The sequence below is a fragment of the Notolepis coatsorum genome (genome assembly GCF_963971535.1).
Source record: "Notolepis coatsorum genome assembly, chromosome: 3".
NCBI classification, from domain to species: domain Eukaryota; kingdom Metazoa; phylum Chordata; class Actinopteri; order Aulopiformes; family Paralepididae; genus Notolepis; species Notolepis coatsorum.
The window spans coordinates 44,977,244-45,002,463 of NC_140167.1; the positions used below are offsets into that span (position 1 = coordinate 44,977,244).

General features: G+C 45.0%; 2 protein-coding genes across 3 annotated transcripts in view; one reads left to right on the top strand and one right to left on the bottom strand.

The window, feature by feature from the left end:
- LOC311225324 (snake venom 5'-nucleotidase-like) overlaps window positions 1-3,851 on the top strand; it is a 98,769-nt gene extending 94,918 nt beyond the window's left edge. The window contains 1 exon segment of the mRNA XM_084310558.1: window positions 1,602-3,851. Coding sequence (XP_084166684.1) covers window positions 1,602-1,759 — 158 coding nt within the window. The 3' untranslated portion in view covers window positions 1,760-3,851.
- Window positions 3,852-4,118: 267 nt separating this feature from the next.
- Window positions 4,119-25,220, bottom strand: part of LOC311224421 (sorting nexin-14-like) — a 58,946-nt gene continuing 37,844 nt past the window's right edge. For both annotated transcript variants that reach the window (XM_084309395.1, XM_084309396.1), the window contains 7 exons: window positions 25,087-25,206; window positions 14,473-14,596; window positions 13,784-13,948; window positions 12,059-12,154; window positions 10,709-10,800; window positions 8,237-8,293; window positions 4,119-5,507 (listed from right to left, as the gene is read on the bottom strand). In XM_084309395.1, coding sequence (XP_084165521.1) covers window positions 5,466-5,507; window positions 8,237-8,293; window positions 10,709-10,800; window positions 12,059-12,154; window positions 13,784-13,948; window positions 14,473-14,596; window positions 25,087-25,206 — 696 coding nt within the window. In that variant the 3' untranslated portion in view covers window positions 4,119-5,465. The remainder of the gene's footprint in view (window positions 5,508-8,236; window positions 8,294-10,708; window positions 10,801-12,058; window positions 12,155-13,783; window positions 13,949-14,472; window positions 14,597-25,086; window positions 25,207-25,220) is intronic.

Below are 25,220 nucleotides of genomic sequence, written 5' to 3' on the forward strand. Positions count from 1 at the left end.
AAGCAATCACAGACCAAAGTGATCTTTCCCCCTTTCCAGAGGCTAGGGGGAGCTAATGTAAATCTTGTACCCCTTTCAGAGGCCACTCCTCGGCCCGGAGGCAGGGCTAAACAAAAAGTCCCCTTTCCCTCTTCCCTTCTCCCCATCCTATTCCCCGCCTCAGCGCACCTGCCGAGGGGCATGTGGCTCCAAACGAATCGTCCCCAAGCTGCCCGCTTTAGGCTGTTTGCAATGCTGCATAAATAATCGGTTTTCTATTAAATCTGTTAAACCTATATCCGGTGTCCTGTGCGATCATTGGTGTGAACAAAACTAGTGAGCTGTTCTTTCAGTCAGGAGCAGTGATGCCACAGACTACTTGTAAACAATTATCTGATTACTGACGAAGTCGTCGTCGTCCCCCCTGCTGCTGCCACAACATAAGAATGACAACAGTTTTTTTTTCTTCTTTTTTTTATAATGCTTTATTGAAAGTGCATAATGTCATAAATCATGATTGGCTGCTCAGACAGGTCATCATGAGACGTCATCAGCCATCAGGCCATAAGGTCACAGCTGTCCCACTGCTCAGGCACTCTAGGACAGTGGTTCCCAAACTAAATAAAATAGAAAATGTATATAATATCATTTTAATTAAATATAAAATTGTAAAACTGTTGTGTAATATAAAACATGGTATTATACTTTGTTATTCTCTCAAATTAGGCTTATCATTATGGGTAAATAGTGGCACTTGTGCGTGATGACAGTTTTACTGACACACCTGCTCCTCTGCTCTGCACTTACAGTACCAGCGTAAAAGCAGTGACTCAGCAAGCAAAATATATTCACTGCTGCATCCACAGGAAGGCCCTAGCTGCCAAACAAATGCCTGCTGATCTCAAAACAGTTTTGGACGAAGCGGTAAGAAGAGCGCACGTCCCATCTCCGGTCTAGCTGACTGTACCCCTGGCTCTCTTATCAGCATTATGAGATAGTAACTAAATAGTAACGCACAGCCACTTGGAAAAGTAACTGTAATCAGATTACTGGCTTGTAAAAAGTAACAAGTTAGATGACTATTTACTGAAAAAAGTAATCAGATTAGAGTAACTAGTTACTTAGTAACTAGTTACTGGCATCACTGGTCATGAGTAGTGGTCAACAGTCCATGTGTCAAACTATGCTACACTGCGGCTATGACCTAGGTGAGAAAAAGGCTTATGAAGTTGCCCTAATCTGAAACAGCATCCATGATGAGCTTGATTTATGATTTATACTGACACTTGCAACTGATACTAAACTAGCACCTGTATCTGCCTGCCTGCTGTGGCTGTTTTGTTTTTCTCAGATTGTCTTACCATGTTTTAACTTTAATCTTGTTCTGTTTTAACTTTGTATTTCTTTTACCCCCTGCCCCCAATCCCTCAACAGGCTGTGCTTTTTGCCAGGTCGCCATTTTAAATAAGAATTTGTTCATAATGACTTACCTGGTTAAATAAAGGTTAAATAAAATGAATTAGCAATACTAAAAAGCAATAATATGATGATGATAACATGAAATCTTAAAGTGAACAAGTTGTTTTTCTCTATTTATTTCTCTCTCTCTCCCTCCCCTGCAGGGGATATGGACATTTCAGTTTTGTCTAATTACATCTTGGAGAGGAAGCGTGTGTACCCAGCGGTAGAGGGTCGGATCAGGTTCAGAAACTCAGCGGCCTCCGGGACCAGCAGCCTCGTCATGTTACTGTTGGGCCTGTGTCTGTCCTTAACCGTTTGAGAAGCAGAGACAGCATTAACCCCTTCACTATCACACTACAAAGGATTAACGCTTTCACTACCACACTACAGGTTAACGCTTTCACTACCACACTACAGGTTAACGCTTTCACTACCACACTACAGGTTAATGCTTTCACTACCACACTACAAATGTTTTAACCCTTTCACTACCACACTACAGGTTAACCCTTTCACTACCACACTACAAATGTTTTAACCCTTTCACTACCACACTACAGGTTAATGCTTTCACTACCACACTACAAATGTGTTAACCCTTTCACTACCACACTACATGTTAACCCTTTCACTACCACACTACAAAGGGTTAACACTTTCACTACCACACTACAAAGGGTTAACACTTTCACTACCACACTACAAATGTTTTAACCCGTTCACTACCACACTACAGGTTAACCCTTCCACTACCACACTACAAAGGGTTAACGCTTTCACTACCACACTACAAAGGGTTAACCCTTTCACTACCACACTACAGAAGGTTAACCATTTCACTACCACACGAGACATAATATACCAGCATAACAAAACAGCAAGCAGATCTACATGATGGAGTAGCCAGACGAATGCAGGTGGTGGAGGGAGTTTCACTAGTAAAACTCAGAAAGCAAACAGCAGCACGGCTGAGAGGTGTGGTACTGAAAGGGTTAAATGGTTACTTTGCCCATTTTCAACCTTAATCCAATCTTTCAGTTGTGAGGACATGTGATAAACCTATGGACATCTAGTGAACTGCAGACATTTCCTCTACTATTTTCAACTGTAGTAGAGCCCAACCCAAGAAGAAATAGAAATAGTCTAGGAAATAGTGTCTGCAGTTCACTAGAAGAATAGTCGAGGAAAAAGTTGACTAAGACAGTCCAAACATACAGTATTAGTGAAAAGTAACAACTCTCCCATATTAAAAAACTAGAGTGCAAACCTGCCAAGCAGTGATGTCATCAGGTGTACGGGCTGGAGCTGCTCCATTACACAATGAAGTGGGGAAGATGGTGACATTGAGAGCATGTAAAAGGGTACAGTAGTTTCACAAAACGATTATACTATATAGAATAAAACTAAAAACTCTAGCATTCTGTGGGTCCACAAAATCAGCTTCCCATTTATTGTCAGTGGAGCAGCTCCAAACTTTATACCCAAGGACATCACAAGTATTATTTCCATAGTTTCTGGTTATGGAAGTGTAGCTAATGTTTTAAAATGTTCATGAAACTTTCCTAGGCCATGGAAATAACAAACTGGGTGATGTTCCCCTTTAATGATTATTCAACTGCCTTCCTTTTTGTCTTTAGAGATAACTTGTTAGAAGGCACCTGTTGTCACATGCCAAGCAGCACTAGTCATAAACAAGCTGTCACCACGGCAGTAAGTAACGCTGGTAAAATGGTATGTTTATTTTTTTATTTAGTTTATATTGATTCTTTTTTTGTAATTTGAGTCGCCCCATTACTAATGTTTGAATATAGTATTATTTATATTTCCTTACGCTGGTAAGATTAGCCAGTGGGAGCAGACAGAACATCTGAACAGGAACACACACCTAATTCCATGAATCAGTTGTCAATCAAAATTATTAACCTGTGTGTCTGTGTACAGAAACATCTTCAGAGACCCTGAAGATATAAAAACTGACTTTGAGAAAGGCATCATGTTTGTAATGTTTTATTATTGTAAAAGATGAGGAGATATGGGGAGAAAGCAGTATTTTATATGAACAAAAACAACCGACTTAAAGCCATGTACATGCACTTTTATAGTCATTGGATTTCTATGAATGTTTTTTGTATGTGAACTATTTTTGTAATAACCGTTTGGTTGTGGTGAATTAATGGCTGTAACCAAATATTTTGTACAGTACCGTGGGCTCTTCTAAGACCTTGTCAACACCTTGTGTACGTGTTTTAATTGATTTGTTATCCTTGCTTTTGTCTACCCTCGTCTTGTTGTCTTATTGTTATGATTTTATATGCAGTGTGATTTTATGCTTATTTCTGTATGTACACTCAACGTGAGGGAAACCTCAGTTGCCTTTAAAGTTTAAATAAAGGCTTGAAATGAAAGTCAAATATGTGTGTGTCGTCATGCCAGAGTGGTTCCTTCTGCCTCCCGTTTCCATATGGAAGAAACAGTTGTGATTGGAGGATCAAGAAAAGAGTGCAGGGTTTGAAGTCAGTTGAAGTTGAATTTGGCAGCTGGATTAAAGAGGCACAGTCATTCTATGCCAGGGAAGAATTTACACAGCCTTGTGAAAATAAAAACAAATGTTTTTTTTTAACAATGTTTTATTATATCAATACATACTTTGGCATGAGTGCGTTCAATCCCACTGCCCACTGCTTTTCTTCCAAGTAATTCACACGAGGGGAAGTCACAACATAGTTTAAAAAAGTAACACTATGAACAATATAAGTTATCCCACACAGGAAACCTTTCAAGTTTAGGAATTTTCAGGAATGTAAGCCAGTGGTTTTGGGTCACCACCAGCAGGGGGCCACGTGACGCGGGTCACAGAATGAGGGCAAAAAGTTCAATTCAGCTCAACATTTTTTGTAAAAATAATATAGCATTAGCTACTTGTATAGTATATTCTGCTCACAAAATGCCTTACACTTGGATAAGGACGTTAAGCTACTTGGTGTTTCTTGTTTTACACTCATCCCATGGCCCACATACCATAGTCACACAGCGTCCATTTTGCTCTTGTCATGCTCAGGTTGGGATTCTATTCAGCATGGAAAGGAATCCCATCCTGAGCATGACATTAAGAGCAAAATGCCTGCAGTGTGAACATGGTCAATGGCCACCAGCTGGGTACCCAGGTTTGAAAAGCAGCGTTGTAAGTAAGTCAGAGTTCTTTGGAGGGTCCTCGTTCACCATGGTCTATACATCTGGGTACCTTGGTTCTACATGCGATCAAGCCTCCATTTCCCTGTAGATCGCTACTGTATTTAGTCCATATAAAAAACGGTTGCAGGACGCTTACATTCATTGAAACGTTTGTTTAGTTAGTCCATTAAGTAAAGCAATTGCTTTCCAACATTACTATCATTACTATTTCTGGGACTTGATAGTCTTCAGCATGACTTATGTCGGTTTTGTTTTGTGCTAAAGTTGTAGATTGTGAACAGACGCAACCTACCCCAACCTGTGAGATACTCCTCACAGGTCGTATCTCCCAAAAAGAGGCACGGTGGGGATCACACCGCATGGTGCTGATGATGCAATGCCGCGCTGATTGTATGTAGCCATTTCTTTCCCCATGGACGTTGCAGACGACACAGCTGATCAATGTTGCCACAAAAATGTCACCACAGTGTAGTCTACCGGGGGCATTCACAGTAAGAATGATCACAGGAGAAATGCCATCCATGTGTTCAAGTGCTGTATTTACATTGCATTTAATTTTTTTTACACAGTATATCACACATACAGTTGGAGATGAAGTGAGAAAGCTACCGTAGCTACAGTATGTCTCTTGCTGCCGCTGTCCAGCCGAGATGGTGTCTCCAAGACATAGAGATGGTGTCTCCAAGACATAATCCATCATGACGTCAGCGTGTCTCGGGCTACAGAAAGAGAGGATTAGGCTTGTTTTCAGTCTGAACCAGGTGTTGTCTGTGCTGTGAAGATAGTGAGACTGAAGTTAAAGCTCTTCTACTGGTCCTCGTTACTGGTCCTTTTCACATCCATGGAGCCATGAGAGACGTCTCCTTCTGTACCTGCTGAGGCGTTACAAGCACAGGATCACAACCATTTTGAACGATCGCAGTTCCATGTGAGACCAGCAGAAACCAATGATGCCCCAATCACGTTTTTTGCCACCGATCACCGATCGTCTATGAGCTATATCGGCCGATACCGATCGTTTTTGGTTTTATAAAAATTAAAATTAAATATATAATTTTTTTTAATAAAATATATATATTATATAATCATTATTATAATCATACTTGTAGTTGTATTATCTGCGAGACATCGCCACCACGCAACAAGTCAAAATGCTCGCCATCTGCAAACAGCTCCACTGTCTGTGTGTACTCGAGTAGCCTCCAGCTACAGCCAGGATTCTCCGGCGCTGCAGCTGGACCTTATTTGTATACTCTGCTTTGGTCAAATCACATTCAGCATGCGATGCAAGCCAGGGGCCCGAATATGCATCGAATCAATGTTATAAGACATTGTTATCAGGAGCTATCTGTAGCTACTGCTAGCCAGCTAGATAACGTTAAGACAACGCCTCAGTGAACTATTTAGTTTACTGGGACATTTCATATAGAGCTAACGTGAGCTACCGAGCTAACGGCGGTATCATGCACTCGACTATTGCTGGAGCATTTGTTGATATCAGCAGCTATCAGTAGCTAGCCAGCTAGATAACGTTAGACAATGCATCATGTATTAAACTAAAAGTGAATAGTTGACTGGGTCATTTAGTTTAAGGTTTAAACAGTAACGTTAGCTAGGTAGCTAACGTTAGCTCACAGAGGTCTCATGCACTAGAGCAGACTATTGCCGGAGGCAATAGGAGCCTCTGTGTTGACACGGGTAAGGGAGGGGCAGGGAAGGAGGAGGAGGGGGAGGGGCCGTGCGCTGCAGCTCTGTGTGTCTGAGAGAGAAGTCAGCGAGTGAGATCTCCGCTAAAAATTGGATCATGTTTTTCGATCGGTTTTCACGATCTGCGAAAATAAAGCATTATCGGAATTCACTGATATATCGGAATTCACTGATATATCGGCCGATACCGATCGCTGGCCGATCGATCGGGGCATCCCTAATAAAAGGTAGCACTTCGTTATAGGTGATCTTTTCTTTAACCAGATGAAATCCTATTGTGATCAAGGATCTCCTTGGCAGGGGAGACATGGCCAAGACGGCAGCATACAAAGTGACAGAAGAAGACACTAAATTACGCACACATCATGGAGACAGCTATGCGTCACAATCCTAAAACAATATAAATACTAGTAAGAACAGAGACAATTACCAATAGAATCATTCAACTCACAAGCGCTTTGAATTCAGACAGTTACAGACTGCTTTAGTTTCACGTCCTTCTCCAGGCTATTCCAAGCGGAGGGAGCCGAGAACATCAAAGCTTTAATTCACACCTCTGTCCGAACATTTGGGAGCGATAACAGAAATACATCCTGAGATGTGAGACTATGGTTACAGACTGATCTCATGTGCATAGTTAGGAGGGAAGTTTACCCAAAATAGCTTTACAGATAAAGGTATACCAATGACAGCCTGTGCATGGACAGAGATGGCCAACCCACCCTGGAATATAGTGTACAGTGATGAGTGAGGGCTTTGTTGGTAAAAATAAACAAAACAACAACCTCAAGGCCTTGTGATATTAACGGTATTAACACATTGGACGCCAACAACGTGATAATTCGTTATTGCACCCCATGCGTTGAACGCCAACAACAAATAAACACGTTGTTGGGATCAATATTTAATTTTTTCGCCATGGCATTCATAATTCATCCAGCCTCCCTCCGGGACTGCAGCTGCACCCTGTCTGATATTGCAACGCCTCAATACCGCCGCCTGGTGGATGATCGGGGGCGAGTTACACTCCACGCCAAACCGGAAGTGGCGCTGGTGCATCGAGGAAATCCCTCCGGCAGTAATATCTTGTTACGTGGGTCCAGACAAACACTTGAGTGCATCGGATCGCTTTCAAAACGCAATAATCTATATGATTTCGGCGTTTATTGCGTCATACAAGCGGGAAATGGATCTAGCAGATCGACGTCAAATAATTGGAATATTTTTCCTCCAGTCTCATCGGCGAACAGTAAGAGGAATATAACGTTATTTTCAGCCCGATTGTTTATTCATTTCACGGCAATCCATCTGCTCAACATATCAACCCATACTAAATAAAGCCGTTACTGACGATCAAGGAATTATAAATGACCCCCCCCCCCCCTTTCCTTCATGCATGATGAAGCATAATGTATACCGATCATATACATTTGAATTTTTTAATATAGCGTGTATAGGAAAGAAACGCCAATCGATAATCTATCATATGCTTCAGGGCCTATAACTCGCGGTTTTGGAATTACAGCAGAAAACCTTAAAACATACTTATATTCTCGACGGTATTAACACAACAATGTATGAATGAAAAAATATAACGTTCCCACATCCGGAACGATAGATACCTGATGTTGAATGGGCCATAGTAATGTCGATATAGCTATAATATTTTAAAAGTTATAGCCCTGCAAAGAAGGTAAACATCTCCATAGGGTTACAGCGCTGGCAGACTGGGCATAAGGATGGGCATACTGCGTGGCAATCAAAGTGTTAACATGCAGAGCGGCTGTGTGTTGTGCATAATCAAAAACAGGCAACCAAAGACCTTGGTGCTACTGAATAAAGGATGAAAGTAAACAACCACATTAAAAAAACAATCTGGCCCGTTTAATCTCTTTACCTTGTTTAGTTCTGGAAAGAGTTCTTGAATGGCGATGTCTAATAACACATAAGTTAGCTGAGGAAAAACAGATAGATTTGTCAAAAGACGTGTATCTTATAGCAGTATATTCAACAAACTTTTGACAAGTAGGAAAATGTGATGTCCAGATGTTTACACATGTTTATGTTTATTCTTTCTACGATTACCCTGCCCATACCTCCCCTCCCCCTCCCCCATGTTGCTATGACATTTACATTTAGTCATTTAGCTGACGCTTTTATCCTAAGCGACTTACAAGTTCTGTACGACAAGTCATCAGGAAGGGCACAACTCTATGATGTCCACATTTCCCCAAGGAATATCTCATCTTAGATGCATCTCCTGGTCACACTAACAAATTATTCACTGCATGTCAAAGAAATCGATGCATGCATTGGACCAGAAAGCACTGATTTAATGAACATAAACAAGGAAGTACACAAGGAAGGAAAGAAAGAGAAAGAGAGAGAGAGAGATATCATTTATTAACTTTATTAGTTAATAAAGTTTGAAAACATTGTTCCTCATCAAACGGACTTACAGTATGGTTCTTCGCCTGAGGTCACTTATGACCAATAATATCAGCTCGTCTCATGCCCTTTAAGAACAATAATGCACTTGGCCACAACATAATAAATTAAACTGAGGCCAAAGAGATCCAATGGTAATATGTGCATTTAGAAAATGATATTAAATATTGGACGATATCCCACATCTGATTATGAATGAAATGGATCATCTATTTTTGTGTCATACACCTAATGTCTTCCATAGCCTAGGTTACAATATATACCGTAATTCCTCTAATAGTAACCCCGGCTTGTATTTGTTTCAACTGTAGCGGGTACCAGGCTTGTATTAGGAGGAGGCCTGTATAAGAGGGAGGCCTATATTTCAAATTTTCAAACGGATCATAATAAATAAATCAACATTTTGTGTCAGTTTGAACCCAGTAAAATGTACTGGGTTCATTTATTGAAACCAAGTACTGTATGAAATAGTAAACAGTGCAATTACAGGTGGTCACTGGTCATTTCAACGTTTTCAAAGTGAAATCAAGTAACTAGCTCAGTATATTAGTAACCCGGCCTGTATTAGGAGGCCGGATTATAATTGCTTAGCTCAAGAGCGCACCCGGCCATTAATAGAGACCCGGCTTGTATTTGAGACCCGGTTACTATTAGAGGAATTACGGTATATAATGATAGCATCACGATGGTTTCAACCGGAAAAAATGTGCCGGAAGGTTTGGATTCTTACATATCTCGATGTGATTTATCTAGAAATATCTACAGCAAGAATTATGGGTGTCAGTGAATCCAAAATTGCATATGAATTGTAGTGCCTGGTTAGGAGCGAATGATAATGAATGGATTATCCAGTTGGGGGTCCGGGGGGGGGGGGGGGGGAGCGAGCGAGAGCATATGTGTGTAGGGTATTAGATAGCAAGTATTAGGTGTATATCTTGTATAATACATTTATTTAAATGGTGATTTCATTGGATGTGTACTGTTAAGTAATGCTTGTATATCTAATTTTATGTTGTTATGTTTATGTTTAAAAAATAATAAAAAAATAAAATATAAAAAACATATATATATAATGATAAATGGCAGTGCACGGATGGATAATTATTCTCCAGTCACACAAAATGCAACGCGTCTCCTGTCCCGTCATTCCTCCATATATGAACAAATTATATTTTCCAACCGGCGCAGTACGTAGCCTAAGTCCACATCCCACGTGTCACAGTCATCAGTCCTCCTTGCGGTCAGTCCAGCAGACCCCCGAGGAGGACTCTGGTGTGTAGACTTATTGTGCGGGCTCGGAAATATTTTTCCATATGAGCAACAACTGTCAGTGTGCATGCCTCCGTGAGGAGTGTGATTTTCTCTTCCAGTGCGCTGTCCTCACTGTTACGTTCCATTATCTTAGCTTGAATAACTATTGTCTGTGCATAATGATGTGTATCATTGACTGATTCTTATCCACACATTAATTTATTGAAGTGTGAAGCTGAAATAGCTTGTTGTGATAAACTGATTAAGGTGATCTTTTCAGTTGAAGGGTTTGCTTCAAAGTAAGATGAAATACACAGATAAACATCCGGAAAAAATGTGGACAGATGTTTCTGCGCACACTACACCGTCACAAGAATGTGCCTGCGCTTAGATGTGGTCTAAGTGGATTTGGGGGGGGGGGGGGGGGGGGGGGCGCAAGTACGATTTGGTGGCAAAATAGATACCAAGCAGATCTGCACCACCCCACCCATCTCGGCACAATCGGGTTCCCCTCGAGACACGGAATTACCAAACAGGAAATGTAGCATGGAAATAGGGCCCTTTATCTGTGTGTGTGTGTATGTGTGTGTGTGTGTGTGTGTGTGTGTGTGTGTGTGTGTGTGTGTGTGTGTGTGTGTGTGTGTGTGTGTGTGTGTGTGTGTGTGTGTACCTGTTTGTTGAGAACTGGCTGTTGCAGTCCATCGAACAGCAGACGCACCCCTTCATACTTGGCCTCTTCTCCGATGCACTTTCCTAGGAAATCTAACGATAAATGCATTGCGTTATTCCAGCCATCACGTTCAATTAAACTCAAGCACATGAATGCTTTTGCATAACGTTGACTTCCCTCATGAGAATGTCTGAAGCAAGCGGTTCTACAACTTATATTTAAAAAGTGGAAATGTGTAAAACCATAGCAGTGTTGCCAAGAACACAGCATTAAAGAGCACACACACAGACAGCTCCAGGATTAGCTAGGATTCCATGGCTTACGGTCGAGCAGGCGATTAGTATTTGCAATATATTGCAATAGTATTTTCTTAGAGAACATTTTTAAAAAGGACCATGCCTGCACCTTTGTTTATTTTTCTCATATTTATATATTCAGATAAAATTTTATTGCCTATATTTATGTCTTTCTACCATTACCCTGCCCATACCTGTAACTCGCCTCCCCCCTCTTCCATGCTGCTATGACGCCCCAAATTTCCCCAAGGGGATCAATAAAGGAATATCTTATCTTATCTTATATGTATCTCCTGGTCACGCTAATAAATTAGTCACCGCATGTCAAAGAAATCGATGCATGCATTGGACCAGAAAGCATTGAGTTAATGACCATAAACAAGGAAGAACACACAGAGAAAGAAAGAAAGAAAGAAAGAAAGAAAGAAAGAAAGAAAGAAAGAAAGAAAGAAAGAAAGAAAGAAAGAAAGAAAGAAAGAAAGAAAGAAAGAAAGAAAGAAAGAAAGAAAGAAAGAAAGAAAGAAAGAAAGAAAGAAAGAAAGAAAGAAAGAAAGAAAGAAAGAAAAGAAATGTATACATTTTGGGTTCCACTCTATATAATTATATGGTTTATCATCATAACATTTGCATTTCTAAAAAGATAAACAAAGCAATTTTCTTTCAACAAAAAAAGTAAGCTATGGTCAGGGGTAATGTAAAATATGTGTGCTGATTAGTAAATTAGGACTGAAAATCACATTTGGAGCGCATATGGGATTTGTGCAATACAATAAGTGCCAGAAAGTTAACACCATTTTAAAGTCAATTTAATCTACTTTTCAGTAAATGACAACTTACCTCACATTATCTGAATTGTTCTGAAGCAGAAAACTCCCATCTGTCTCATAATCCAAGCAGGTTAAAAAGAAATTCTAAGAATATAATGCAAATATTTTGACCCAGTTCTGCATTGGGAAAAACTTGCGATACATGGATGAACACATAACCTCCTTTAGTGAATGCAAGAATGTTTTTTTGAGGTCAACGATTAAGGTCAACTATGAAGTTTGAATACCTGGTATGTATCTCATCATCTCCTCAAACGTCTTCTTTGCTCTGTTCTGTTTGTCCTGGGCAGACCGGGTCTGACTGCTCTCGCAGAACACGGCATCTAGCAGAACCATCAAATACATGAATGAATGATCATTACATTTATATAGCGCTTTTCTAGACACTCAAAGTTCTCCCCACCACTGGTAGCACCCAATCTTGGGCTCAATGGCTGCCATACACTGGCACCAGGCACACATCCCACTACACAATGGCTGAACGGCTCAGGAGACAGGGATTGATATCAGCCAATTAAGGGGGAGGGATGATTAGGTGGCCTTGATGTCAGAGACCTGATTGAGAATTTGGGGAACCCCCTACTCTTTGCGATAGGCACCCTGGGTTCTTTAACGACCGAATTCAGTCAGGACCTCGGTTTAGCGTCTCATCCGAAGGACGGCACTCGGAGCTATACGGTAATAATAATAATAATAATAATGGATTGGATTTATATAGCGCTCTTCATGACACCCCAGTGACCCCAGAGCGCTTCGTTCATACACAGTCATACCGGTGGTGGTAAGCTATAATTGCAGCCAGAGCTGCCCTGAGGCAGACTCACGGAAGCGTGGCGAATAATCATCGCCTACGGCCCCTCTGACCACCACCAACATTCATTCACATGCATACACATTCATACGAGGCAAGTAGGTTAAGTGTCTTGCCCAAGGACACAACGGCAGTGGGATGGACATGGGCTTGAGCGGGATTCGAACCACCAACCCTTCGATCATTGGACGACCCGCTCTACCCCTGAGCCACGCCGCCCCACATAGGTGTCCCTATCACCGTAACAGGGGCGTTGTTACTGCCGAGTCCAGAGTGGTCCCTGCTGGACAACAACACCAATTTCTACCACAATGGCCTTGACCGGGGCTCGAACCGGTGATCTTCCGATCATGAGTCCGGAGCTCTATTAATGTAGCCATGGGGGCATATACCCCCATATCACTCAACAGTCAAACAACAACCTTGTTTCCCCACATCATTCAACTGACAATTTTCAGATCAGCCTATAGTGGGCATGGATTCTTCCTGTAAGCATTCGAAGAGTACAAGCAATGACGAAAAGTATCCACACAAAACTATTCCTGTATTACCTAAACTCTCACACACATCAAGCATCCTCTACTGTCCTCTTAGGGTGGCCTAAGAGCTCAAAATGTCCCCGGCACCTACAGGAGGGATAGCTAGCGACTGGAAGGGGACTGGGATTACATCTGTGGGGTCCACCGTTGAGCAAGACCACCCCAAAGCAGTTTCAGGGGCGCTGCACTGCAGGCAACCCTGCCCTCTGACCTCTCTAATGTAATGCACATGTGTAAATCGCTACGTGGATCCAGGAGGGAGATTATCTGGAAAGAAAATGTTTTATTAACTTGTTTTAACTCGACAATAAAGTACTCTTCTACAGTATCTACATTCCACTCTTGTGCACTATGAGGGGTTAACTGGTTGGGTAAATGGAGCTCTTGTTTCCACCGTGCAGAGAGGTGGGAATCTGCAGACACCAGATCCTCTGAGGCAGTGGTACAGATGAGAATGTCAAAGTTAACATTCCTAATCTACAAGATATTTTGAAGACCTTTCTGATATTGTGTTGCACCTACCAGACATAATTGCAATTCTTAGATGATCTGGGGGTGAGCACGTATGAGTCATGGTGGGGGCATCTCGTGTCTAAACGCACCTCTCAGCAGAGTGATGAGTGATACCAGCCGATGTTCCTGTACAACCTGATCCAGTTTGTGCTGGAGGTAGTGGTCCGTGTACGCCTCCAATGTATTCTTAAACAGGATCCTGCCACCCATCAGCAGGTGGTGCAGCCAATCGGGGACGTGGAACACCACACGACCTGCCAATCACAACAAGGCAGGGAGAGAAATAAAAAAGAGAGGGGGAGGGGGCAAGGTGCAAAGCCACACAACATCAACTCGGTCCAACAACCGGATGCTCCTCATTGAAAATGTATTAAAAAACAGACGTAGGCGGTCAGACACAATGGATCCATGTAGCAGCAGCATACTGCTATACAGAACACAACAGAGAGGACACATTCTCTCAGAGTGGACCAGCTCTGCTCCACGCAACTGTGGTGCTGAAAGGACAGACACAGGGTGGGATCCACAAAGAATGGATTGCACGGTGATAATTGCACCCTTACTTACAATTCATTATGAATTGAAAATGGGGGACACCGATGTAAACAAGACGAAAGTCTTTCTCTGGTCTGCATCCCCTTAACAATTGTGTGTATTGAGCCATACTGTATTGTACCCATTCTGCAATCTGTTAATAAGATGTTCAATCAATCAATCACCTGTGCGGACGAAACACAGTGATGAAGATTGTTTGGAGAGGAGGAGAGACTCCACATACCAACATACACAAGGTAGTCATAGATCCCTTCCACGTTGATCATTTCCATGAAGTAGTTCTGGTTGTGCCTCTTCTCAGCCATCTCTGACCGGTTGGCGTTGTTCTTGAACACGTCGTTAAAGAGCTGAGGGGAGGGGGGGGGGGGGGGGGTTGATTTATATTACATGTGGGAACAGACTGACTCAAGAGTAAACACAGAAACGATAAAACAGAGAGGAGCAAATCTGGCTTGGATATTGTTTATACAAGGACCTGTTCCAGGCTGGCTGACGGATGAGGCTTGGCTAAAGTAAAGATGTAAATAGCAAGTGGACTTATAGCATTTATGTACTGCTTTTATCCAAAGCACTTTACAACTTGTGCCTCACATTCACACACTGACACTGGAGGCAACCATGCAATTGGGAGCAGTTAGGGGTTAAGTATCTTGCTCAAGGACACTTCAACACGCTGCTGGGAGGAGCTGGAATCCAACCAGGAACTTTCTGATTACCAGACGACCACTCTACCTCCTGAGCCACTGTCACCCTGTCTCAGACATTTCTCTGAGTAGGCGAGTGTGTTCCTGTGAATGTTCATGTGCGAGAGAGAGAGAGAGAGAGAGAGAGAGAGAGAGAGAGAGAGAGAGAGCGAGATAACTAAATACAAATGAAGTGCGAGTGCATAAAGTGCATGCGTGTGTGTGATCTCCGATAGAACCCACATGTGGGATGTAAGCTTACAAGTGGATCTGAAAGCAACAACTTGTACACAAGTTTACAGTCATAAGCGGGTCGACAATGACTCGACAGAGGTCGCCATGCTCCCATTCTAGTCTAGTGTATACTGTTATGAGGGCGTTAAGAGGATCACATTTCAGATGACAAGCTGGTGTGTTAACACAGGGCAGCGTTATGAATATTCTCAGTGTGTTCTTGAGAACCACGCATCCAATCAACTTCAGACTCGACACTATACTTACTTGAAATGAAGTGATCGGATGAGCGATTCTCGAGATATATGAAGGACAGACAAGAGAATCATGGCCACTTGTGATGCTGCTACATCAACACCTATTGGCCAAATCCACCAGATGTGTGGTGGTCACTCTCGGACATCACATCTACTCATGTCCACCAACTGTGGTTTTAGAATTGCTCAAAATCTGTACCAGTAATAATTCATAATAATTCATTACATTTATATAGCGCTTTTATCAGACTCAAAGCGCTTTACAATATAGGGTTAGGGAAATTGCCTCCTTCACCACCACTGGTAGCACCCACTGGTAGCAGGCTCAATGGCTACCATACACTGGTACCAGGCACACGTCACATGACTACACAATGGCTGAATGGCTCAGGTGACAGGTATTGATATCAGCCAATTAAGGGGAAGGGATGATTAGGTGGCCTTGATGTCGGAGACCTGATTGGGATTTTGGCCAGGAACGTTGGGGAAACCCCTACTCTTTACGATAGGCATCCTGGGTTCTTTAACGACCTAATTCAGTCAGTAGTAGCGAAAACACAGATTTGGACAAAATTCTAAATGACGGAAAATCTATCTTGACGCAAATGGGCATGGCATACGTGGATATATTTGTCTGGACCCACAGAATCCAGGAACAAATTATTATTATGGTTCAGAAGTTACAGGTCAAATCATAAAGTTTGTTGTTATAGCACCACCATCTGGCCAAATGGCACCAGATTCGACACTGCACTCCCCTGGGTCCTCAGAAACACCCGCCCAGCATGAAGCTGATTACGGACACGCACGCACGTACACACATGCAGACATGGAGAGATTCCTTCCTTTATAGTTAGATGGTGACCAGACACTGGGAATTTGTCACATGACTATAAACAGCTGTGTGTAATGACATGCACACCTGGTCCTCTTGCAAAAAATGTTTAACATAGGCATATGGCAGTATTTAAAAGAAGAAAAAAATCTTCTGGCTCCATTTATGACACCTTCATGACACTCTAGTCTGGACTGGAATAAAGTAATGGCAACTGTGTGAAGAAAACGCATTGACAGTTGATCACTCTTCTATTGCAAAGGTTACCTTTGTCTGCAAATGTCCAATCAGAGTTTTTGCCCATTACAAGGGAAGTACAGCAGGGTTCAATCCTGGGGCCAGTCTTATTTACTATTTATATTAATGATATTGTTTCTTCATTAAAGGGTTGTCAGGCTCATCTCTATGCGGATGACACAATTGTCTATTGTGTTGCCGACTCTGTACAACCAGCAATTGACAAATTACAACTCTCATTTAATACTTTGCAGGATGCACTGGTTCCTCTTAAACTGGTATTCAATGCAAACAAAACAAATTGTATGTTGTTCTCTAGAGCAGGGTACAGTTTGTGATCATTTGCATATATCCACTGTGAATGGGTCTATTATTGAGAGAGTTAAAGAATATATATATCTTGGCATCTGAGAAATGTACATTTAAATGCCATGTAGATAACCTTGCAAGTAAACTGCGACAGAAAGTTGGCTTTTTGTACAGATACAAAACGAAGGTTATCCTATAACCCTAGTTACATGAGTTCTTCTGAGCGTTCTGCTCTATGGGATGACCTCATCGTTACCTATGTAACCTTGAAAGCTTCCGCTACATGCACCTTCACTTGTCCGGCCACACCCATTTCCGCCTATGCATATAAGCGAGGGGCGTGGCCGTGCTTCTTCCTTCCCAAGTCTTGACCTTCATTCGGACGGAAGACAATCAGTCTTGTGAAAAGATCACATGTTTGTTCCAACAAAAACTTGCCACTCATAGAGGGACTTTTATTTTAAAAACGTAGTATTTTGAGGGGGGGGGGGGGGGGGGGGGTAGGGGGTTAGGTGAAAACCAGGAGAACGGGGAAGAGGGGTAGAGGGAGGGGGAACACAGCCAAGGTCTAGTCCCTCGCCTGTCACCTCGAATGCCTGCTCGACACTGACGCCGGTGCGTAAGGGAATCCCTAGTGACGGGAGCACTTGTTTTACGTTTTTCCAAGTGAACACATATTATGCGAGCATAATTATTATGGCCATATGCACGCATCATTGTTTAGAAAAACCTGCAGCTCCATTCACAAGCTAGAATTGCCCCGTTTACACTCACTCTTACACGCTGCTTCACTGGTTACACTATGCCTACGTCCCCGACACACTCACAGTCAAGTTTGTGTGTCCCCCCGACGAGGGAGATCTCTCTCTCTCTCTCTCTCTCTCTCTCCCCCTCTCTCTCCCCCTCTCTCTCCCTCTCTCTCCCCCTCTCTCTCCCTCCCTCCCTCCCTCCCTCCCTCTCCCTCCCTCTCACTCTCACTCTCCCTGTCAAACCCTGTTTGAGGAAGTGTCGGGTTAGAATGCGGTCTCTAGTCTCTGCACTATAATGGTTGATGTGGGCGGTGGAGGAGAGTACAACCAGGGGCGGAGCTATGCAAATCAATGCTATATTAACGTCACGGAAACCGTCAAATCAGAACAGTTTAGTTGAGTGAGGGAGGATCTCGTGAACTCGAGACTAGACTGATGAGTCAATATGGTAATTAGAGACACAGACCCATTGATACTAACCTGTATTACTATAAAACCATGCTAAACACAGAAAAAAGGCATTTATAATGCATGTCCCATTTAAAGAAGACATGTCCAGCCCATGGGGCCATTAACGTGTGTTGTCGGGCCTTACAAATACATTTGATTTGATTTGATTTGATTTTGCAAAGCACCATAAAACTCAATACTTTAGTAACCATTTATAATAGCCAACCATTTCACCTCAGTCTGTATGTTACAAAGGGTCAGATTAAACCGAATATATATATTTATTGCCTGAGATCCCATGTATACTATTTGTATATCGTTTGATATCCCTTGTATATTCTTTGTACATATACACGGAATATCCCTTTACCTAGTACAGACCATAATATTTCGTTCTCCTATTGGACAGCGATCCCCTAGGCGCCACGGCCATACCCCCAATGTCTAGTTCAAAGTCACCGCCAAAGACATGCCTGGACATGACCGGCTCTGTGCAAGAATACGAGACAGAAATGAGGCTGGTACTAGATTGTTCACCTAACGTATAAATACGGCGCAGGTGAATACAGCAGTATGTTACCCAATAAGTTGAAGCCTCACACCACGATACAACGTGCTGTGAAGTGGGCCCGTTTTGCCCCAAAATAGAGCCTTGAGACCGCGTGCGAATTGATAGCTGAAGTGTCAGAGTTTAACGCTGTACCGTCGAGTTCGACCTATTCTATTATTCAGTAATAGTCTATTTATGTATAGTGTATCGTGCGGCTACCGTTCTACAGTGACCAGCATTACCAACGCTTCCTCGTACCTAGCTAGTGTGCTTATCCAGGCTGGGCGGCTTAACCTGGTGCCGTCATCCGAGGAGCCCTAGACGAGGACCGTGTGGATATGTACACTGGATAACCTACCCGACGACTACAGAGCCCTTTTCGGCTGGATTATATTTGCTTTGATCCTGTATCTGATGGAGCGGAGAATCGTCTACACCCACAACTGTGTGGGATTTACCCTGTGAGGAGCATCGTCGAGCCCGCCTCTAGGACGCCTGAGGCTGGCTAGCTTTCCTCCATGCTGCACTGCATACCGGAGAATAGCTGTTGTTCGTCTGCGGATCAAGAGATTATTGCACTGTCTCCTGTACCTGGAGTCTCCTTATTCCTCGTTGACCCAGACTTTCGTTACCGACAAATCCTCTCCCCTGCTGGCCTACAACCGGAGGGACCCTACTAGTATCTCCCGCTGCCCTACTAGTGTACCATAGATATAATTCCTATGATACAGGTGGTATTCATTATCTCCTGCGTAATATTCTAATGGACTTACGCTCTTGACCTATTCATGCACATTCTTCGCCTTACAAGCGCGACTCTAATTCTCAAGTAATGTAAGATAATCTTCGTGCTGCTAATAAATATTATTCTAACCCATATTTGTTGTGGAACCGTGTCATTGTGGAGGTGTTCATCTCATATACCTGTGTACTGTATGGCCAGTAGTAATGTACATAAGACAGTAGTGGTTTAATGATACCATACTTATTTAATACAGTCAGGGAATTGTACCCCTCAGTTACAATTGGTCCTTCGAGCCGGAGGGTAATTAGCGTAATATTAATATAATATTAATATTGACATGGCCAGCGGTGAACACTCCACAAACGGCTCTCCTAAGCTAGAACGCCCGACGCGCAGACGGCAGCCACCTTCTTACCTAGAGGACTACGCTGCCAGTCTACTACCTAGCTTTATAAAGAAGTTAAATACGGATAAAATAAATAAAGCGGATAGTCAAAGCATGTCAAACCCTACCGACCAGACGACCCTGCCAGTAGAGACCCCAGTGGGTTCTAACGAAACTGACCAAGCCCACGGGGGGGACATGACATGACTACACCCCCAGACAACGACCACGGGACGGCCCCCGGAGAGCTCCAGGATAAAGAAAGCGCTCCAGGGACAGAACCCGACCCACTACCAGAAGAGAAGCGCGCCCAGGAGACGGACCTCGAGGCGCGCCCAGAGAACAGATCTCCAACGAGCACTGCCAGAAGCCGATCACCTCCGTCGGTGTCTTCCCCCAGCGAAGCGGACAAGATGCTGGCGCAGGCATTCATCGCCACCCTGGCAGCCTCCACCGAACGCGATCGACTCCAAGCGCAACAGACGAGCGAGCGCGAACAAGCTGCAGACCAACGAGAGCGCCTTCACGCGCAACTCCAAGCGCAAGCCCTCAGTGAACGCGAACAGGCGCAACAAAGGAGTGAAGACGACCGCATAAGACTGGAGACCAGACGCCTTCAGATGGAAGAGAACATTGAAAGAAGCCGCGCCGAGGCGCAGCACGCCGCCGCCAATGCGCAGCGCGACGCCGCCAATGCCCAGCGCGAAGCAGTGCGCAACGCCGCCCATGCCCAGCGCGAGGCAGAGCGCGACCGGCTGCAGGCGCAGATGATGGATAAATTGATTGCCATGGCGACACCCCCTCTCTCCGCACGGAGCTCCCGGAGATCATCACGACAAGGGTCTAGGACGCATTCCCCTACCCGACCAAGCGACCCGGGACCCCGCCAACAGGAGGATCCTGTCCACGTCTCCGAACCCCCTCCCCGGCCGGTCCATACGAGACCCAGCAACCGGGAAGAACCGGACCACGCCGAGAGACTGAACAGAAGACTCCAGGACCTAGCAGAGGAAGAGGAAGAGGAGGAATGTCAAGCCGACCAGCAGCAATGTACTCTGGACCAGGAGGCCCAGTACAGCCCCGACCAGCAGCAACGTACTCTGGACCAGGAGGCCCAGTACAGCCCCGACGTCAGCCCTGAGTCACTGCGCTACAAACCCCCGACTCAACTCACGGGTGAGTTTGACGCACCGCCAGCCCCGAGGAACAGCACCTGGGTACCCGGGCTTCGGTACCCACCAAGTACCAGCCCACGACGACACGTACGGGGAGACTCGCCCAGGAGGCCTCTCCCCCAACGCTCACCGATGTGCCAGCCATCCATGGCATCGTACCTTGGCACACCGACGTTCCCGGACTTCACACACGAGAACAGAGCACAGTACACAGAGCTACGAATGTGCTTAGAGACAATGATGTCCGATGTCCCCGATGAGACGTACAAGTATGCTATCCTACTCAAGCACCTGAAGGTGCCCAGAGCGCATAATATAGCGCTGGCATATTCCAACTCAAGTACCCCATACACCGCGGCTCTAGTAGCCCTCGACCAACGTTATGGACGCATATGGGACTACGTGATACAGGAGATAAGAGACATTGACCGTCTCCCCCCAGCCAGAGACAACAGAGCATTGGATGACCTCTCTATCAAGGTACAGTCCCTGGTAGGGATGCTGGGGTCCCAAAAGGAAAAAGGGATCTATGAACTGTACGCTAACTCTAATGTAGAGAGGATATTAGAGAAGCTCCCTCCCGCCCGACAAGAGCGCTTCAGGCGGCAGAGAGACCACCGCGACCCCAACGGCCCGGAGGCATCCCTCCTAGACTTGTCTGACTTCCTCGCGAGAGAAGTCAGCAGCATACGACTGGACACGTTCGTGTGGAGTGGACCAAGCCCAAGACCAGGACCTCGGGGATCAAATGATAACCGCCGGTCGGTGACCGTTATGCACCAAGCCGAATCAGTACCGCAGCACAAGAACCACAACACCCCCTCGACGAAAGAGGAGTGGAAGATTGAATGCCAGTACTGTGAAGGGGAACATCGGCTGTATCAATGCGACACTTTCGGGAAGCTGACCACGGACGAGGTGAGTCAGTGGATCAAAGACCACCACCGCCGCTGCTTCCGCTGCGCGCACAGCCATATGGCAGCTGAGTGCCGCTTGAAGAAGAAGTGCGGCAGGTGCGGCGGCGCCCACTTGGAGGTCCTGCATGACATCAACAGGCGTCCGCCAGGACAACAAAGTGGGCCCGTCACGGTAATGTACCAGGCCGAGGCGGTGGCACCAGTACCAAAGATCCACCAGACCGCTCCCTACTGTACCGACTGCTACAGCAGACACTGGGAGTCACGGTGCTACTCGGACGACCGCGAGTCGGCACCACCCCAGACGATCCAAAGCAACCGACCAACAGGAGTGCTCCACATTGACCAGCATAGCGGGACCCCCCCCGAGTGCTCATCAAAGTGGTCAGAGTACTCCTGAGCTACGAGGACAAGGTCCTGGACACTTACGCCGTCCTGGACGATGGGTCTGAAAAGACTCTCCTCCTTGCTTCCGCCGCAGCCCAGTTGGGCCTGTGGGGTGCCAAAGGTACCATGACAATACGCTCCAATCAGAAGAGACCAGAAGACCATAAAGGGTGAAAAGGTCTCCTTCAAGATAGCAGTGGTGGACCAGCCCGAGAAGCAGTATAGTATTACCAACGTCTTCACCAGCCACGACATAGGCCTATCACAGTACACCTACCCCATCCCACAGCTGATGGCGAAGTATGTGCACCTACGTCAACTACCTATACCGCTTATCGACGGCGCCACACCGACCCTGCTCATCGGCTCCGACCACGCGGACCTCATTCTCCCAATTGAGGCGGCCCACATCGGACCCAAAGGATGCCCAGTCGCGGTTCAGACCCGACTGGGGTGGACGCTCCAGGGCCCCCTCTACGGACTTGACAGTCAACCCACGTCTACACGCTGCCTACACACAAAGGCGAGCGACACCGGCCACTCCCTCGTACAGCCCGTTGAGAGGCTATTGACATTAAGCGAGAGGCCTGTGAGAGAACCGTGGGCACAAGAGGGAGTTCGGAACTCCACCCCCCTCAGCTGCGCTCCAGACGTAGCTGACCTCGAACCCAGCACCGCAAGCGACTCCTTGATGGGGTACAGAGCAAACAAGAGAAACAGACGGAGGAGGTGGAGGCGCAGCCAAGCACAGATCAAAGCAGTCTCAGGCCCGCTTCCTCCTAACCCCCCTACCATCTCTTCCAGCCCGTCAGAAGCGGGTCAAGGACGGGGACAACTTAAAAGTGGACACAGTCGTCGTGATCATAGACCAGTCACTACCCCGAGCTGCGTGGCCGGCCGGCCGCGTAAGCAAAGTGATCACTGGTGCCGACGGAAAGGTCAGAGCGGCAGAAGTGCTCGTCCAGGGGCGGACATACACCCGACCCGTGGCGAGGCTGATAGAGTTGCCAAGGCTCCCCGACTCTCCTAATGACGACCATGACCCACTGACTTTGTGAATTGCCCTACTCCTCACAACGGACATTGAGTAGTGGACAAGATGGTTAATCTGTCTCTGCTTATCTAATTAGGTGCGGACTAATTAGGAGGCGGCTGTTACAAAGGGTCAGATTAAACCGAATATATATATTTATTGCCTGAGATCCCATGTATACTATTTGTATATCGTTTGATATCCCTTGTATATTCTTTGTACATATACACGGAATATCCCTTTACCTAGTACAGACCATAATATTTCGTTCTCCTATTGGACAGCGATCCCCTAGGCGCCACGGCCATACCCCCAATGTCTAGTTCAAAGTCACCGCCAAAGACATGCCTGGACATGACCGGCTCTGCGCAAGAATACGAGACAGAAATGAGGCTGGTACTAGATTGTTCACCTAACGTATAAATACGGCGCAGGTGAATACAGCAGTATGTTACCCAATAAGTTGAAGCCTCACACCACGATACAACGTGCTGTGAAGTGGGCCCGTTTTGCCCCAAAATAGAGCCTTGAGACCGCGTGCGAATTGATAGCTGAAGTGTCAGAGTTTAACGCTGTACCGTCGAGTTCGACCTATTCTATTATTCAGTAATAGTCTATTTATGTATAGTGTATCGTGCGGCTACCGTTCTACAGTGACCAGCATTACCAACGCTTCCTCGTACCTAGCTAGTGTGCTTATCCAGGCTGGGCGGCTTAACCTGGTGCCGTCATCCGAGGAGCCCTAGACGAGGACCGTGTGGATATGTACACTGGATAACCTAACCGACGACTACAGAGCCCTTTTCGGCTGGATTATATTTGCTTTGGTCCTGTATCTGATGGAGCGGAGAATCGTCTACACCCACAACTGTGTGGGATTTACCCTGTGAGGAGCATCGTCGAGCCCGCCTCTAGGACGCCTGAGGCTGGCTAGCTTTCCTCCATGCTGCACTGCATACCGGAGAATAGCTGTTGTTCGTCTGCGGATCAAGAGATTATTGCACTGTCTCCTGTACCTGGAGTCTCCTTATTCCTTGTTGACCCAGACTTTCATTACCGACAAATCCTCTCCCCTGCTGGCCTACAACCGGAGGGACCCTACTAGTATCTCCCGCTGCCCTACTAGTGTACCATAGATATAATTCCTATGATACAGGTGGTATTCATTATCTCCTGCGTAATATTCTAATGGACTTACGCTCTTGACCTATTCATGCACATTCTTCGCCTTACAAGCGCGACTCTAATTCTCAAGTAATGTAAGATAATCTTCGTGCTGCTAATAAATATTATTCTAACCCATATTTGTTGTGGAACCGTGTCATTGTGGAGGTGTTCATCTCATATACCCGTGTACTGTATGGCCAGTAGTAATGTACATAAGACAGTAGTGGTTTAATGATACCATACTTATTTAATACAGTCAGGGAATTTTACCCCTCAGTTACACTGTAGTTGTTTTAATTAATTTAAATTGTTTAATTGATTGACCCTTCTGTTTTTATATTGTTTTTGTATTATGTATTGTACATCTCAACGTCATTGTACATGAGAGCCTGCTCTCAATGATCTTTTGAGATTAAATAAAGACTGGATGAATTTCTAGCCTACAGCAGGTAATCTCAGATTCCTTTTCTGGGTTTGCCGGGGGAACTCTCTGAATGGTCATTCTGGAGGGGTTCAAATCATTGGAGGTTCATGGATAATAATTCCAAGTAGGCTACCAGACCTACCATAGAACTACTAACACTGTCCAGAGAGCGCTTTAGTCCGAGTTTCATGCTGTTTCAAGCAAACACGTGCAGTACATACAGTCTGACCAAGACACATAAATATCCTATGCTATCTTTAAGGAGGAGAGAGAGAGATAAAGAGAGTGGGAGAACCCTACCTTTTTATCATTTTCGGAGGTGGGGCTGAGGATAGTGAGTTCAGGACGGCTGGGTTTGGGTTTAGGAGATTCGCAGGAGTTGAAGAAGGACTGTATGAAAGGCTCCAGATGCTGCCCTTTCTAAGGAGTGGGAA